Raw genomic sequence first — 18262 nt, 5'->3', positions numbered from 1 at the left:
ATTATACCGATTGGCTCGAAGGATCCCCCGGGGGAAGGATAGGTCAGGAACCATACCGGGGGCACGTTGACAATCTTTTCCCCCTTTTGGCGGGAACAGTACAAACCATCAATGTCAAACAACGACACTTTTGCAGTGTGAAAATAGTTTCCAGATTTACAAACAAAAATCTGTTTTAAATTACAAATGAATGATTTATTGGGTTGCTTGGAAAATAACAAACACACGCGCAAATATCAGGTTTGCGGTCATTTTTTGCGTTTCATGACGTTAATATTCGTGAGCCGATTTAAAAGAAATTACATTCCGTGCAATTTACGTCTTTAAGTGTAAACAACCAGCAGAGGGGCACAATGTGTCCACCGTAATCTTATCACTAAATGTTACACATACATATTAGCAAACTACAACACTTAATTGTTGTGATTGTGTATAGTATTTACGTAAATTTTTGTGCACTACTCGTCGATTGAAAAAACTAAAACAAATTCTATTTTTAACTATAGGAAACATACATCTATGGGTTCTTAAATCTCTTCTTTACTACTTCTTGAAATAGTTGCACTTAATGTGCTTTAATTATGTAAGAAGAAGAAAGGTTTATGAAATGAAAACAACAAAAATAACAGAACCAGCATTAACGCTACTTAGCGAACTTAGCGAAAAGAATGAGTTTCTTTTCAATCCAACACATTTCAACTAAAAAACTACCAGTTCTGATTTTGGTAAATCCACCTCAGTTCATTCTTAACTTACGCCAGTATGACAATAAATCTTTTAATCTACTTCTTCGTCGTTCGGCTTACGCTCCTGCTCGTATAGCCCGTACTCTTCGATCAAATCCGCCAACCTTTGCTCCATCTGTGTGAACTCTTCCTCGTCCATCCCTTCGCCGGTGTACCAGTGCAGGAAGGCGCGCTGGCGGAACATGCTCCCGAACTGCCCCGTGATGCGCCGGAACAGTTGCGTGATGGCCGTCGTGTTGGCGACGAACGTTGCCGCCATCTTAAGGCCACGCGGTGGCACATCGCAGATGGCCGTCTTGACGTTGTTCGGGATGAAATCGCAGAAGGCCAGATCGTGCTTGGCCAGTACGCCCGCCATCTGGTCCTCGACGAACCGCGTCGATAGTCGCCCTCGGAAGATGGCCGCCGCCGTCAGGAAGGTACCTTGGGCGAGATCGCAGGCGGCCATCAGGTTGTTGCTGCTGAACAGCTGGTACACCAGCTCGGGCACCGTCGGCTGGCGGTAGCATTCGGAGGCGCGCGCACCGAGGGGAGCGATACCGGGCACGAAGAAGTGCAGCCTCCGGTAGGGCACCATGTTGGTCAGCAGCTTACGCAGATCGGAGTTGAGCTGCCCGGGAAAGCGGAAGCTGCTGGTAACACCCGCCATCGCGGATGCGACCAGGTGGTTCAGATCGTCCAGCGAAGGCGCCGGCAAGCGGAGCGTGTCCACGCAGATGTCGTACAAGGCTTCGTTGTCGAGGCAGAACGTTTCGTCCGCCGACTGCACCATCGAGCTGAGGGCAAACACGGCGTTGTACGGCTCCACCACCACCTCGGACACCTTGGGCGACGGGATAACGCTGAACGTGTTGTTGATCCGACCCGGGAACTGATCCTTCAGGTGCTCCAGCAACAGCGTGCCCAAACCAGACCCCGTCCCACCGCCGATCGAGTGCACCAGCTGGAAGCCCTGCAGGCAGTCGCACCCCTCCGCCATCCGCCGCGCACTCTCGACGATCCGATCCAGCAGCTCGGCCCCCTCCGTGTGGTAACCCCGGGCCCAGTTGTTTCCCGCGCTCGACTGCCCCGACACGAAGCTCTCGGGCGAAAAGAGCCGCCCGTGGCTGCTGCACCGCAGGTAGTTCAGGGCGCTCGGCTCCAGGTCGGCGAAAATGGCGCGCGGCACAAAGTTACAGCAGGCCGCCTCGTCGAAGTACACATTGATTCGCTGCCGCGGCAGGAAGTGCTCGCCCTCGAACTGACCGAACGCATTCAGGCAGTGCTCGCCGCAAATATACTGCCAGAAGCTTTCGGCCACCCGGTTTCCGCAATGGCCCAGATGGAATACCACGATTTCACGCATCACGAACTGTTTTTGTCCTTTTTTTTTGTTTACTTAAATTTACAAATACGGATAATTTCGACCACCACAACAAACGAACAAACGGAGCCTACTGTGCATTTCGAAGGCATGCGCTTTTCGCTTCTTTCCAGTTGTGAACAAAACGTGTAGGATTTTTTTGCTAAAGAGGGTAAGCAAAACAAATGTTGTTACACAAAAATTTTTAGATTACAAGATAGCTACTATTTATGAGTTCTTTTAATGAATTGTTTTAATTCATGAACTAACTTTTAATTATGGCGAGGAGCATCGCTACTACAGGTATCACTACATACGCGTAATTTTTCACATTCCTCAAAACCAATTCTAAAATAACAAATTTGGCATCAAAGGCCATAATACCATAGTGCATGAAAGTACCGGCAGTTTATAATTCAACTTAAAAGCTTTTTAAACTGTGAAAAATCTTAATCCCTTTGTGATCCCGATCGTGGCATCACCCGAAGATGGAACTCATCTACGGAGAGCCCGGGTCCACGCTGCATCTTACTGGCGTATAATAAGAAGCTTGTCATTACGGTCAATAGTGGTGCAAAAATAAAGAGCGAAAACTGGTTATTTATCAACGGTAAATAGTACACAAATAATTTCCATTGAATTCAATTCTTTGGCTTGATAATTTTACTATCGTTTTGCAATTAATACATTTAATCCTGTAAAGGCTTCTTGTGAGGTTGATACATTGACATGTCCGACATTTTGTATCACAAAACCCAAGCAGAAGTAATTTGTTTACAGCATAGGCCAAAGGATAAAAACATTCATTAGAAATTTATCCAAATAACCATGGATAGTTCTCACAAAAGGTTAAATAAAAATGTGAAAGACAGTAAAATACATGTATAATAATTTAAAAATTTGTAGCTGTATCTGTTAGATATGAAACAAATGCGACAAAATGTTGCTAAAGACTCTTTCTAAACAAGCGCATCAAAACAACGTTCAAAGCTCAACCGCAAATGCTATGAATATATACCGCAATGATCCTCTGCTTACTGATGCAAAACTGGCATTTATCCAAACACAATTTCGAATATTGATAGAAAAACTTAATATTTCATCACCAACTACATTCGAAAGTACGCCTTCACTTCACTTCGATTCGTCCGCAAGTCCGAACCCTCCGTCGGCCGTCGCGACCCCGGCATCAACGGCGCACATCCGCGGCCACTTGTCACAGTCGGTGCCACTCCCGGCACAACCGAAACGCTATGCACTACGCCGGCTAGAGCCCCATCCCCCCGTCCCACCACCCACAAACCTCTATTAATTCAGTGCAAAATTGATGTACCCTAATTACCTGTGATTAAGATTGATGCTGTTTACTTGTGGGCACCGCCAGCTAGCGCCCGCCTTGCCAGCAATAGTATCGGCTGACGGTGGCTGCAAATGGAAAGGATAAAACATTCAACAGCATCACAAACGAGCCAAATGGGATCCGGTGTCCCGGGCCCGCTGGGGGATACCGTAAATTGGAAAGTTAATTATTCATCAGGCCAACCCCAGTGCCCCCTCACCCACCCCCTTCCCTCCAACCAAGGAAACGGCGACATGGCTTGTGGGTTTGATTTGTTGACCGTGGTGGTTCCTTTGCTTTGGGGGAGGGCCCTGTTTTTGGGGCGGCGCTGATGTATAGTTTTCTTGCGCGCAACTTCGTCGCATACGGAATGAGGCGGGCTTTCCGGGGGGAGGGGGGGCATCCGATGGCAAAACTTATTAATTACAGCCGACTCGAATGCCCAAACCCGAAAGATTGCTGGTTTGCGCGGTGCGATGAAGTGGCATCCTTGCAGGGTACTCGAGAGATCGATTGCTCTAGCGAGGCACTTTTTTTCGGAGGCAAGGAAAAGGCCCAACCCGGTCATGATTTTTTCATGCCACTTTCTGCAAACATCTAAAAACTGCTGTTAACGAGTTTTCACCACACTTTGGTGTTTTCTTTTTTTTGTAATTAATTTGATGTTGTTGTTGTTTTGTGGTAAGAAGCAAGTCATTGCGAATTTATTTCGTAAATGAAAGTTTCCAAAAATCGTTAGCATTTGAACGTTTTCCAAAAGAAAAAAGGAATCCCTCTCCTTCATTACATTCTTTTGAAATGTTTCGAAAAGGTACCGTCCTTCCGTGCTGCCCAAAAGTGGTTAATTTATGTTATACGTTTCTGTATTTTTTACAAACAGTTTGAGATTAAAAAAATAAAAAAAACTAATAAACTAATATGAAATATAACTTAAAACAAGATTTGAGATTTACGAAATCCTACATATATTTCTTTAGGTAATATGATCTTCAAACGCATGAAAAATCTCAACCAACCCTCAATGGAATCAACCAGAAAAACAACGTACGTTCACGCAACGCAATTACTGACCGTGGCACGTCCCATTTAACCTTCACAACTCATCGTAGGCAGCTTAATCAGATTGTTTCCTTTTTTTTAAAAAAGCCGCAACATGCACCGGATGGCACCGCGGTCCGAGCTGCAATCAGAATCGTGATTATTAACGATTAAACTTTCGACCGAAAAAGGGTGCCCCCGAACCCAAACAACGACGCTCCGTTGCATATGATTGGCTAATTAAGAACATTATTCTTGTGCATAATCCTATTATCAGCGCGTAACAGCCCCTTCGGCGTATCATCAAAGAGATAAATCTCCATCTCCACCTGGCGGCCACCGAAATGCTCCGATTTCCAAGCCATTATTTACCACATCAATTCAATATTCATTAAATCCCGACCATTACACATCGGTCGAGGGGCTGGAATTTAACGAGAATTTTCACCACCAAGCCGCCGTCTCACTCCCGTTCCCGGGCCGACCATCGATCAGGTTAACCGACCGGTGGGAGTGGGTTTTCCTCTGGCGGTCGACGTGTTAATGTTTTCCTTTGTCAATTTTTTCCATGGCCGAAATCCGCCAATCGAGCAGGAAGCCCCAAATTCAACTTTGCACAGCAGAAAGAGGGGACACGAGGGGAGTTTTCGAGCGCTCACACCGGGGCCATCCTTCACCGGGGTTGGTTGGTTGCCCGATTCCTGCGAAAAACCCAACGAACAAACGATAATCCGTTAAAGCCCCAACATAACACTTTAGGCGTCGTGGCTTTTTCCCGAGCGACGGTGACCACATGAAAGTATCTTTCACCCGAGCGTATGTGTTGGTCATTGGGTTTGTTTGTGTGCATGATGCGGTACAGTAAAACGTGAGAGCAGAGGCGGAAGACAAGCACAGGTGTCGTTGGAATTAAAATTACCCACCAACCACACGCTGCGCCTTCCCTCAGTGGCCGCCATATTGGATATCGAAATTGAGGAAAAATTTGCACCCGAAAACACTCTAACCACCGTAGTTCCGGACCGGATGCCTGCCCGTCCCGGAAGCTGAAACCGGAAAATGGCAGCCTAGGATCCGCAACCTACCCCCGACCGGAAGTCGGTTGACCGGGCATGTGTGCGACCCCGAGTGGGCACCGGGGCATTCTGCGGCACCTATTGTGACCGATTGCAGGGTTCGTACCGTTTGCGCGAATTAATTTTATTTTAATGGTTCTTTCACGAATTTAATTTCGCCGTCATTCACAGGCGGAGGCACAATTGGTAGCGATCGCTGCGTGACCGAAGCGCTCCGGAACGCTCGTGGGCCACGTGCACCGCCGTGCGGGTGACACTTTCCCGGGGTGCCATTTGGTATCGATGGGGTTGTAGTTTTATTGTTCTTTTTCTCGCCTCGTTATTGTGTTCGGTGTGGTATGTTTTTCCTTTTTCGAGCCCTGAACGGTAAAGTCTTTCCGGCACGCTTCATTCGCTCAGCGATATTGAACACGACCGTTGGGTTGCTCACTGATTGTCTGCTTATTTGTCGAACATTTGCCGGCAGGTTGCAGTACTTGGGTTGAGTCAGTGGGCCAATACATGAGGGTATAATCAAATAGAAAAAAATAACACAACTTGCAGCCAAATACTGAAACGTTAAAGTTGGCGATAAACGCAATATGCTTGAAGACACAATAATATAGGCACCATTTCTTATCGATGTACTTTTCTTGCTTTCAACACATCTAAAATGTTTATGGCTATTTGTTACTCCAAACGTTCGTTTGTAGATTTCTTTTTATTATAACTGTAAGATAGCACTTTTAACTGTTTGCACCAACAATTGAATTGAATTGTGTGAATCCCCTTAACCAAGTTCGTTCATAGAAATTCCTCATCCAAGATTAGTTTAAATTGATTCATAAATCATTTAAGATTTACTAACCTCCACAAGAATACAAGAAAAACTGAACCGTTTTCCTTGGTTGTAAGGCACACTTTTGCTATAAATGTGTTTTTATTCTAACATTTAATTTAAAGTGATAAACGAAGTTAATAATATAGTGTCACTTTTTCGTCAAATACATATACAAAATCCAAATAGTAACGAAAAAATCACACAGCATAGATTGACAGATAAGAAAAACCAATAATTCTTGGTAAAGACAAACGCACAACATTCAGAATAAATCAGGATTGAATCGCGAAAAGGAAAAAATCAATGTTGCTATCGAACTTTACTTCTTTGAGGCAATGGAGACGCCTGGTGGTTTATGATCAAATCGAGTGGGTCTACTTCTTTATATGACACTTGTTCACAAGAGTAATAAATTGTGGCATGGAAGGTATATTCACTCAAAGTTGTTTAAAAAAGGAATTTAGTTATTGTCAAATAGCAAATCTAACATGATGGGAAAGATCTCTTGTTTTTAAATGCTTTTAAAAGGCCTATTTTTTTTACTTGAATTAATTAAATTCACGGCATACAAATTGAGCACCAGCTAATTACCAAACAGCCTTACCTGTCAAAACCTTACAAACAAAACCATTAAAAGTCACAAATCCGTCAAGTTGAGCAAAAGAAAAAATAATCACAACAAATTCGCAATCCAGCTGGTACGCGTCAGATGCGAAACTTTACCGATCAAATAATTGTAAAACCAAGTGATGATGGTCATAACCAAATGAAAATTAAAAGCTCAAAAAAAGTACCTTAATATGACATTTTGCCAAACTCACTTCGCTCGTGCGGACCGAAAGCAAACTTTCAGGTAAATTGCTAAACTTTTGCGGCTCGCAGATGCTTTAGTGCGACTATCCGTTTTATTGAATAAAATATTAATGTGGCCCGCGTCCGTACTACTTTCCCTCTCCTTAGCATTTGCTTGCATCGATTCATTTGCTCCTTTTCTTGCTCGTTCAGTCTTTTTTTTCTTGTTTTCTGTGCATTCCTGCAATGCCCGGCATCATCGTTGCTGGCGAAGCGCTACGTTACCGCTTAAGCTAAGCTCTACCACTCCACTGGAGGCTGGGCATCAGCATCAGCAAAACTGCCACCGAGGCAAATGAAAAATGCAAGAATAAATAGCGTTAGCCAGAGGATGGCTTCAGCGCACCCCCATTCCCCATCCGGAATATCCCGAGCATTTGAGTGGAGCGCGCACAGAAGAAACAGAATGGTGGGCTGCAAAATGGTGACGGCAAGCGGCATGGATGGATGCCACACCATGGGGAAGCTATCGCGCTCTCGGTTGGGTCCTGGTGTAGAACGATATGCGACGGTGGCGCATTCAACGACCAACGGCACGCGGAGTGTCATCGCGCTTTGCTGTATCTTATCGTGCCAGCAGTAAACTTTTATCGCACAACGTCGGCGGTGCCGGACGTCGGGACGATGGCGACGATGCTGTGGTCGCCCAGGAACATTCCATTTCGAGTGGCACTCGTGCTGGGCCGACACCTGCGGTGCGCTCGACGCCAAGTAGCAACCAACACCATTTGCCGGAATACTCATGTTGGCACTAGTATGTGTGTTTTTATTTTAGTTTTGTGCTTTGTGTTTTGTTTTTTAACCTACATTTACCTTCGCTCCGTGTTCTTATCCACCATCAAATGCTCCCTTCTTTAGTTGTTGCTTTTGTTCCACCTTTCATCTTCTAATCCTGGAGCTTTGCCAAGTGAAAAGTTTTCTAAGCTAGATTATTGCATTATATATGCATCGGGCGCTTATCAAGGGCCACTCGTCGGCCTCCGATGGTTACATCGGTTATTCGCACACTTTTTTTTCCACTCACAGAACACATTTTTGCCACCTTTGGCCGCGGGTCAAGCAAACCGGATGGCGTTGGATAAGTGGTGAAGCCTTGGTGAATCGTGCGCATATGGGACCCACCGTGGTTTGGCGCGATGTTAGTGTTTCGTGGTATAAACGACCTTAATGATAATCCGTAGAAAAGCACTCCACGAAGGAAACTTGCCGGTAAAGTGGAAAAGAGATTTTTGAACATATTTTTAAGACACCTGTCTTATAATCGAGAAATGTACAGAGAAACAAAAGGAGAATGACGAAACAAAGCGCATGTACCGTTGTGGAACAACGTGCAACATTCTTAAATTTAAATATTCCTCTCAGCTTCATCAGCTAACTACTGTTTGAACAAGTTTCCATAATCAAAGGTAAACAAAACTAGTAGAGTAGAAGGATGATTGGATCGTAAGCTATCATGCGCCACCATTGCCTAAAAGAAATAATGGTCAATGGAAGAGAAATGAAATTGTGGATAGACGCTATAATTATCAACAACCATCAAACGGCATTTTTGGTTGGTACCACCTCACGCAATGTATTTTTACATTGCTTTTTATGTATTATTGCAATAAAACTCCAAGCTACAAACCAATTCCATTCCATAAAATGCTAGATTAAAAAAAACCAAAACAGAATACAATGAAGTGACCAATCAGAATATTTGTAAGAAAATATAATAATTTCATGAAACTATCGAACGTCAAACTACGCCGTTATTATTTTGTGGATAAACTCTTCTGAAAAGAAAGTTTTTTACAGTCACAGATTTGGTATTTTAAAGAACATGGTTTTGCTTGCATACAATCAGTCGCGCACAAATTAGAACCAAACACAAACAAATACGTTAGCATTTTGTTTCAAAACTGGTCTTATTCGTCAGTTTTTTGACTAATAAAATTAAACGAATTACAAAAGAACACACACACACACACAGAGGTTCATGGTTGCACAGATAGTGGTTTAATAATATTTGTCGTTTTATGTTCACAAAATGTTACATCGTATGGTGATAAATATATGCTGATCTACAACTAAACTTGATCTTCCTTTCCGCATTGTTCCGGTTTAATCCATCGATAAAATTAAAACCTAATTACATCCATTAATATGATGACGGTGATAATAATGCTAAATTATAAATCATACGGGCAACACAAATTCTCCCGAGTTAGTTTCCCTCATCCTACTACTTACTGTCCCTCACTCAGTTCTTTTTTTTTAATATACATTTATGCTCATTAACTCAGCCGATAAAGATTAATTTGAGATGAAACAGGTTCTTCATCAACTATCGGGAGGTACTTATCGCCAATGATACGAAACATAGACAGAAAGAGGTGATGGGTTATGGCGCTCGCGGAGTTTACATTCCTCCAGTGGGCATTGGTGGCATAACGCCCCGAGGTGGATACGCGCTGGTGGCAGCATACTGATACCCGCCCACTGCAGCACCATACGGTCCCGCCAGTGGCTGCACTATCGGGTGTCCATACGCAACGGCACTGGCCAGGGCTGGAGTAGCAGTCAGTCCGATGCTACCACCGACACCGGGTGCACGCGAACGATCAACGTCCGATCGGCGAGATCCACCAGCACTTGAGGGAGCACCGTAGGCTACAGCTCCACCGAAGGCTGCTCCCTGAGGCTGGCTGGAACTTCCATAGTGTCCACCGTAGCTGCGATCGTCTCCACCGTACGAGGTAGCGACACTTCCTGCGCCATAGCCATTGGATCCCAAACCGTTCGCAGTACGCGATCCGGAACTTCCGTAGCCTCCGCCGGGCCGGGACGCACCATCCCGGTGATCACGGTCGTTCCGACCGAATTCGTCCCTACGAGGATACTTCGGACCACGGTCGTCATTGCCTCCGTTACGATAGCCACCATCGTCACCACGGCCCGGAGGTTTATTATCGCTGAAACGGCTGCCTCCCATTCGACCGCCACGAGGTCCACCGCGGTCACGCCCACCGCCACCACCTCCCATGTTTCCACGCTGACGACCACCGCCTCCGCGATGACGACCGTTGCCCCGAGCGTACTCATGCAGCTCCGGGTTGATGAACTAACGAGGACAATAAAACAAATCCACATGAGCAAACGAACGGGAAAGCACCGAAAATGAAGAAATAAATATTTTAAAAGTAATATAACAATACCTGGTTTGCATCCTGCAACACACTGATTAAATCGCCGGCCTTCGAAGCGTTGGCCGGTGTGAAGAACGTGCACGAGGTACCCTTGTTGGTCGAACGACCGGTTCTGCCAATGCGATGCACGTAATCCTCGGTGTTGTTGGGGAAATCGAAATTGATGACGAACTTAACATCGTCCACGTCTTTCGATGATATCGAACCGAACATAAACAGAACAAAATATAAAATTAATTAATTTTTATCATCGTGTATTCTTTCATTTGGCTTGAAAACATTCGAAGGATGTGCGAGATTCACTCGCCCTGCAAAGCACAATGCCATCAGCACAACATCTTGCACAGCACACAATCGCATAGGAAGCATCGATCAGTCATTGCGCAACGGACAAACATGGTTATTGCAAGATAAATATACTTGTTGTATGATGCGACTTTCGACCATAATGTATATGCATGCATAATCGCAGCTTTGCCTTTAAAATCATTGATCGAATCAATAAATATCAAACCTCTTGCAGCATCATGATACTTTTTCACAAATATGATTTGCTTTACACGAAATTTGACACGAAAGTTTAATAAACATAAACATGTGATAGGAAACTAATAGAAAATGCTGCAGAAACTCTTTTTGGTTTTAGAAAAAATGGACTAAAACACGACAAATTCCAATTAATCTTTATAAAGCACCTTTTCCCCTTTGCATATTTCCGTTGCAAACGGATCGAAATGTTCAGCAGGATGACATTGTGAAGCTTTAGGATCTAAATTAAAAAAATCCTCTGTTCATTACACTGTCTGTGATGGGAGCACTTTCTTTGAAATAATTTAAACTACACGACCGTTACAAATTTCTAATACAAGAGAAGGGAGTCCAAGAGATCACGGCCTACTTCCATTATCTACGAATACAAGGAAGAAATATGTAGGCTCTGCAAAATAATGGTTGCGAATTTAAGCCATTAAATTTCTTTTTTTTTTAGGAAAAGGCAGTATGTTAAATTTAGAGATACTCAAATGTATGGATTAACGGGAATTACCAACTTTCAACATTACCCCAAAGCAAAAGAAACAATATTTCTGACACAATAAACGAGTTTGTTGGTAAATAGTTTCCGAACAGGAATTTCTGCTCATATCTTTTTCTATTCCATTCTGTCTGTGAAAATTATGTTAATATCCGAACCTCAAGTTCCTTTAAGTAGTGCGGAGTGGTGGTATCCTTCATAGTGTTCGACTGTGAACGCAATTGGCGCACCGTTGTTAAGACAATCATGTTACTCGTCCTAGGGGCTCGTAAATTCTTATGCTTAGTAGATCGTAACGAGACAAAACACATGTGCCTGTGAGTTACACGCCATACACACGCTCGCACACACACACACCGCTACTAACCGGCCAGCAATGGCAGGTAGTAGCTGCGATCGATTCCTAGCCTAAGGTCCGTACGGTCAACCGGGCAGAGTTGCTCTACACAGGAGATGGCCACTTACCTAGATTGAACCTTCACTGCCCACGTTGAGTTAGCCATCTCCTCCATCGATCTTCCCGCGCTGATGCCGCTTCCACGTGATCGCGCATCAGCAGCTCGATCGACAACTCCGCGAGACCGCGCCAATCCGGCCGCGTTACCCCCGGGCCGAACGTACGGAACAAAGTAAACTGCCACATTCCCTTTGTACGAGCACCTCCGTCCTCGATGACTCCCGGTTCGTCCCCCCGGTCAATGGATAGCCGGGTGGCGGTGCAGAGACGTCATCGAGTCGTTAGGACGAGTCCCAGATCGCGGTGGGTTTATTTGTGCTCGCTAGCAGTCTTTCTTGTTCGAGACCGCAGATTGTAATCCGTTTCCTCGCATAGGAACTGACGCACATTATGAACTGAGGCTTAACAACACAGTGGAATCAACTCCGCTACTACTCTGGGTACCGCTACCCATGCGAGCACCAGTATTCGTTTTGCTGGTACGGCTGACCGGTCCAACACCACGGTTGATTCTCGCCGCAACCCGATCGAACGGATACACACGGTACGAAAGGGGAGGGGAACGCGCAAGGGGAGAGAACCAACCAGCAGCGTTTTACACACTGGACCATCCGCGGTAGCGGGCACAGCACAGGTTAACCCGGTCCCCAATCTCTTTCTCTCGCCGCTATTTCGCACGCGGAACACTTGCGAGACGGAATCCGATTTGTTTGCGTACGAACCCCGATGGGGCAAATTATGTTTCATCTAAGATTAAACGGCCTCAGATGCTTCTTCCTGAAAAAATACATAAGAATAGGAAAAGGGAAGTCGTACACTTGAAGCTTTACTTTGAAGTCACGTTCTCCGATGACCGGATGCATCGGATTCGCTTCCCTTTTCCTCGCGATCGTATCGCAACGGATTCCGTACAATGGGTGGGGCGGGGGAGAGAAATGTGTTGGAGTTGGGTATTGTCGCTTGCGCAGATCGTCCACCGGGAAAGTCATATCCGGCCCCCGGCTGTGCACAGTAGTACCGGCAGCACATACGTTTACGAATACTGGAAAATGAACCCCTGTTATGGCAATTCGAACGAACGAACACCCCTTACTAGCGACAATCAGCTAGCTTAGGCCTAACAATTTCACTCCCGCTTCAAACGCAACGAATGACGACCGTTCCACAAACTTGGGCGACGTCGACACACAAGACAATCGCGACTTCGGATTGGATCCAAGTAGACCAAAATGTCAGTGGAAAAGTGAAATGAAAATCTAGAATCAAAACCACCAGGAGGAAAACATGGGACAACAAACGACGAAATGGGTCACAGCTGCACGGATGAAGCCGTACCGTACTGTCCGTAATTCTCACCTAAGCCGCGCGAAGCCACATCCGTGGCCACCAGGATACCGCTGGTCGAGCGTCGGAATGTGTTCAGCACGTAGTCGCGATCTTTTTGCGACTTGTCACCGTGAATACCGTCCGCGCGCCACCCCTGTCGCCGGATAACGTTCACGATCTTGTCCACCTTGCGTTTCGTTTCGACGAACACGATCGTCTTGCCGTCGGCCTGCGATGAAATGTGCTGCAACAGCTTGAACAGGCGCGTCTCCTTCTCGTACTCCTCGCAGCACTCGATGATCTGCAGAATGTTTTCGTTCGCGGCCAGATTCAACGAACCGATATTGATCTGAATGTAATCGCGCAGGAACTCTTCGGCCAGCTTGCGAATTTCCTTCGGCCAGGTGGCGGACCACATCAGCACTTGCCGGTCGGGGCGGATCTGCGAGATGATTTTGCGGATCTGCGGCTCGAAGCCCATGTCCAGCATGCGATCCGCCTCGTCCAGCACGAGGTACGTGATGCGCCGAAGGTTCGTCGTTTCGCGCTCGAGAAAATCAATCAGCCGACCGGGTGTCGCGATTACGATTTCGACCCCGCGCCGTAAATCGTCCGCCTGCGGGTACTTCGACGCACCGCCGAACACGCACGTATTGTGAATGCCCATCCGACGACCGAAATCTTCACACACCTGCTGTATCTGTTGGGCCAGTTCACGCGTCGGTGCCAGCACGAGCGCAATCGGTCCATCGCCCCGTGCCAACCGGGGTTGGTTGCTGATGTGCACCAAGGCCGGAAGAATGTAGGCCAGCGTCTTGCCGCTGCCCGTCTTCGCGATACCGACCATATCGCGGCCGCTCATCGCGATCGACCAGCCGACCGCCTGGATGAAGGTCGGTTCCTTAAAACCCTGCCGTGCAATCTCGTCCAGCATGTACTGCGGAAAGCCACTCTCGTGAAAGTGAAGGATGGGCGACGGCACATTCTTTCCATACACCGTAATCTCGTTCTTGTCCAAATACTGATTGACCTCTGCCCGCGACCGATTGAGGACGCTGCTGGCGGGCTGGAAGAAATTTTTCTGAAAAGCTTCCAGGTTTACCTGATCCCACCGAATGCTGCGCAAGTTTTCCCCGTTTCGCTCCATACGATCGAAGCGCTTTTCCACCCGCCCTCCGTTGCGTTCGTTGCGTCGTATAAGGCTGGAGGCGCCTCCGCCACCGAAACTGCGACCACTGCTGCGTTCAGCACTACGATTGTCGCGAACTCCACGGCGATTCCTACAAGAAAGCGCAAGGAAACAGAGCCATCTTGTTAGACATTTTCTACGCGCATCGCTTGCTCCCTAGAATACTTACATTTTTAGGAACTTTTTCAACCACCGAGCGATGAAAAACTTCTTTTATTTCCGAACAAAGCTACAGATGCGATCCGTTCACTTTCCAAGATGGCGTTTGTTGGAAAACTTTTGTTTTGCTACAGATGCAACACTGCATGTCACGATATTTCTATGTAGCAGGTTATGATAAACTAAGCATTGTGACATTCATGTTCTCCACACACAAAAATAATGCAAATTACTAAAATAATGAATTCTGAAGAAACTAGAAAAATTTAATATTATATTTCCCCTGCTCAGTTATTTGCTGAGCTGTTTTATTTCTTCAAAACTATCACAAATATAAATTTTTGATTGTTTGTTTTTTCTCAATCAGAAGCAACTGTCAACTTTAACGTCGTGCCAACGCCTGATATACTGAAACACCGTGCCTCAAACATTTGTAAGTGCAAAGTTGTGATCGAAGATTCCCGGCAACTTCTACTAAACAGATAAAATGACGCCGGATAGTGAAGAATATGAATTATTACATAAAGTTTTTCCAGTGCTTATTGATGAGGTAACTATCACAAAACCGTTCGCTATGTAGGTTCCCGCAGCTAATATTTTCACAACCACAACTTGCCTGCTTCCTTGCAGGTTACAACAAGCCCGGTAGAAGAGGCGGAATTGGAACGCTTGCAGCGCTTCTTTAAAGAAAAGCAAGCGGTTGCGACGATCTACGAATATGTGTTTGAAAAAATCGAGAAGACCCTTCACCACATCACCGTACCAGAGTTTTGGTCACAATTTCCAAGAAAACGACCTGAAAATGAGGAAATTGATATTGTCCAACAGTTACAGGAGTTTCAGCACGTTGTAAAGGAATTGTATGTTCGTTACGCTTACTACCACAAGCTGCTAGAAAGACTGCACAAAGTTTGTCCGTCAAATGAATTGCCGCCTGAAATCAGGAAAAAAGCGAACGAAGCGACCGAATTTTACAAACTGTTCCATACCACCCTGATAGGGCAGCTTCCTGAAGCTTTCGAAGAAGGTGTACGACACCTGTATGCTATAACGTTCCGTGTCTTCATATACACGCATTCCGAGAGCGAAGAGTTAATGGACGTGGCGGAATCAGATGTTTGCATGGCGTGCACTCGGCAAACTGCAAACTGCCAGTGTCAGGCTATTGCCAGTGCCTTCTCTACTACGAACAAATACCTCTCGATGATGGGAATTTTGGAACAATGCGCAGGGTTGATCCTCACCAAGCTCATACAGGAGCGAATCGACTGGAAGGTCAATGAAACGAAGGAAAATTATGCCACTTCGCACGTCCAAAGCTTAGAACACTGGCTCAACACGGTTGTGCTACAATGGTTGACGCGAATTTTCAACAATGGATCGCTTCAGGTTAACCCAAGGAACAAATTAGGAAAGGAAACCGTGGATCGTCTTATGTGCAGACTACAGTACTATATGTGCGAGAAGTACGCCCTTACCATTATTGATCAGTTCTTTCAGATCATCATAAACTTTCCCCTATCGCAGCCGGCTGTGGATGATCTGAAGGTATGCTTGAAAAGGATCCATCTCAAGTTCTCCTTGGTGGAAAAGCTCAGCGAAATGCTAAATTCTCGGTTGCTTCATCCGGGCGTCGACACTCCCGATATTCTGACTGGCTACGTGTCGGCACTGAAAACACTTTCCCATTTCGACCCGAGTGGAATTTTGCTACATACTATCACAAAACCGATCAAAGAGTATCTTCGCGGGCGACCGGAAACGGTTCGTTGCATCGTAACCAGCCTTACCGGCGATGGTACATCCGATTTGGCCGAGGAGCTAGTTAAAAGTGAAGCGGTCAAACCGAAAGAGAGCACCAACGAGAAGTTGGAGGAATCGGATTGGGAAAGCTGGAATCCGAACCCGATTGATGAGGCCCCGGCAGCACTACAATCTGATTGGACCGATAAAACGGCCGATATTATAACGATGGTGGTCAACATATACGGAAGTAAAGAAATATTCGTCAATGAGTACCGCAACCTGCTAGCGGAGCGGTTACTTTCGCACAATGACTTCAATGCCGAGCGGGAAATTAAGAACCTAGAGCTACTGAAGGTGCGTTTCGGTGAAACCCTACTACACAGCTGTGACGTTATGCTGAAAGACATAACTGACTCGAAACGCATCAATACGCATATCTTATCCCCGGAGTCCGGGCTCACGGAGCAACCACCGTTCCAGATGTCTGCTCTCATCGTTTCATCCCAGTTTTGGCCAACATTCAAGAAAGAAACCATGGAACTGCCCTCGGCTATCAAGGATGTCTTCGACAGGTTTACTAAGACTTATGAATCGTACAAAGTTAACCGTACGCTGCAGTGGACTCCACTGAACGGAAAAGTGACGATCGAAGTTGAGCACAACGGTAAGGTACAGGAGATGCAGGTTACTCCGGCCCAAGCGACAATTGTCATCCATTTTAGTGAGCAACGTAAGTTCGTGCGTGAATGCGGTGGCAGCTTTAGATATTTACCTCCATAATGCTCTCCATTACAGCACAATGGGACTTGGATAGTTTGGGTCTGAAGATGAACATGCCGCCAATTATTTTGCGAAAGAGGCTGGTCTTCTGGCAGTCCCAGGGTATGATACGGGAAACGAAAGAGAACCTCTTCGAGCTGGTTGACAACAGTGCTGATTCTGGCAAGCAAACGGAACAGGCACACACCCAATCGAACGATGTCTGCGATGAAGATGAAGCAGAAAGTGCGATGGAATCGGCTAGCGATCAGCGGGAAGAAGAGCTGCAAGTGTTCTGGTCATACATCGAAGCGATGCTCACAAACCTAGACTCTTTGCCACTGGACCGTATACATCAGATGCTGAAACTGTTCGCGTCCCAGGTCGACTTTACACAGGACGAGCTGAAAAATATCCTCCAGCGCAAGGTTCGCGAACATAAGCTTGTTTACGCCGGCGGTGTCTATCAGTTGCCCAAAACGTAGAGCCTCGCTCGTTAAGGAGTGGTGTATAGTTTATTATTATAAAAATTGATCGATATAATTCGGATCCAATCCTTCAATAGTGATTTTGTTCTTCACTGCCTCCAGGGGAACACCGAGATGAAGCATTTTAAAGTACAAATCGTACTGTGGATCTCGTTGCACGGTTTCAGTCGGTGGTGAGGGTGCTTCCATTTGTGTTTCGCTAACATCCGCATCGTGGACACCTTCCCCAGTCTTTGGTACACTTTCGGTTTGCGATTGATCCGGTACGGCGGGATTGCTTGGTGGTTTCTTTAGCACATCGATAGACGCTAGTTTTGCCTCTACTATCATCAACGAAGCTTCTAGGTTTTGCATTTTATGCTCGTACTCGACGAATCTCGTTTCACAGTCCGACGCAAATTTATTCAAGAAAGTTACCGTGCTCACGATGAAGTGATTGATGAACGCTATCATGCGTTTCTGATTAGTTGGAGGTAGCTGAAAGGAAATCAATTGTGTTGCTCACTAAGCGGTACCTTGTTTTAGATAGCAAACAAATTTACTTCATGTTTCTGTACCGCTATCGAATCCATCTTTGAGTGTAATTTTTCTCGACAAAACGTTCGCGAATTACTCTACCCAAAACAAATCATTGTAATTCCAGATGTAAACAAACTGTGTAGAATGAAATGACATTTGTAGTTGTACTATGCTGCCATCTATCG

The 18262-nt window shown here is 45.8% G+C and overlaps 4 protein-coding genes across 4 annotated transcripts; 1 reads left to right on the top strand and 3 right to left on the bottom strand.

Annotated features, from left to right (window-relative positions):
* Positions 1-777: 777 nt before the first annotated feature.
* Positions 778-2091, bottom strand: LOC131265162 (tubulin beta chain-like). Its single transcript, XM_058267423.1, has one exon. The coding sequence runs from the start codon at positions 2089-2091 to the stop codon at positions 778-780; it is 1314 nt and encodes a 437-aa protein (XP_058123406.1).
* Positions 2092-9194: 7103 nt separating this feature from the next.
* Positions 9195-14677, bottom strand: LOC131266383 (uncharacterized). Its single transcript, XM_058268880.1, has 4 exons — positions 14576-14677; positions 13248-14497; positions 10411-10589; positions 9195-10316 (listed from the first exon to the last, which is right to left on the bottom strand). Coding segments are annotated over exons 1-4 (2133 nt in total). The 5' UTR covers positions 14578-14677; the 3' UTR covers positions 9195-9614.
* Positions 14678-14998: 321 nt separating this feature from the next.
* Positions 14999-18244, top strand: LOC131267720 (anaphase-promoting complex subunit 2). The gene is made up of 3 exons (XM_058270661.1): positions 14999-15115; positions 15196-17041; positions 17107-18244. The coding sequence occupies exons 1-3, from the start codon at positions 15053-15055 to the stop codon at positions 17553-17555; spliced, it is 2358 nt and encodes a 785-aa protein (XP_058126644.1). The 5' UTR covers positions 14999-15052; the 3' UTR covers positions 17556-18244.
* On the bottom strand, positions 17550-18206 carry LOC131267721 (WASH complex subunit 3). Its single transcript, XM_058270662.1, has 2 exons — positions 18101-18206; positions 17550-18035 (listed from the first exon to the last, which is right to left on the bottom strand). The coding sequence occupies exons 1-2, from the start codon at positions 18128-18130 to the stop codon at positions 17592-17594; spliced, it is 474 nt and encodes a 157-aa protein (XP_058126645.1). The 5' UTR covers positions 18131-18206; the 3' UTR covers positions 17550-17591.
* Positions 18245-18262: the final 18 nt, after the last annotated feature.

This window comes from Anopheles coustani, chromosome 2, assembly GCF_943734705.1.
Source record: "Anopheles coustani chromosome 2, idAnoCousDA_361_x.2, whole genome shotgun sequence".
NCBI lineage: Eukaryota > Metazoa > Arthropoda > Insecta > Diptera > Culicidae > Anopheles > Anopheles coustani.
Note: the sequence above shows the minus strand (reverse complement) of the source record. Positions and strands in the feature narration are given on the sequence as shown.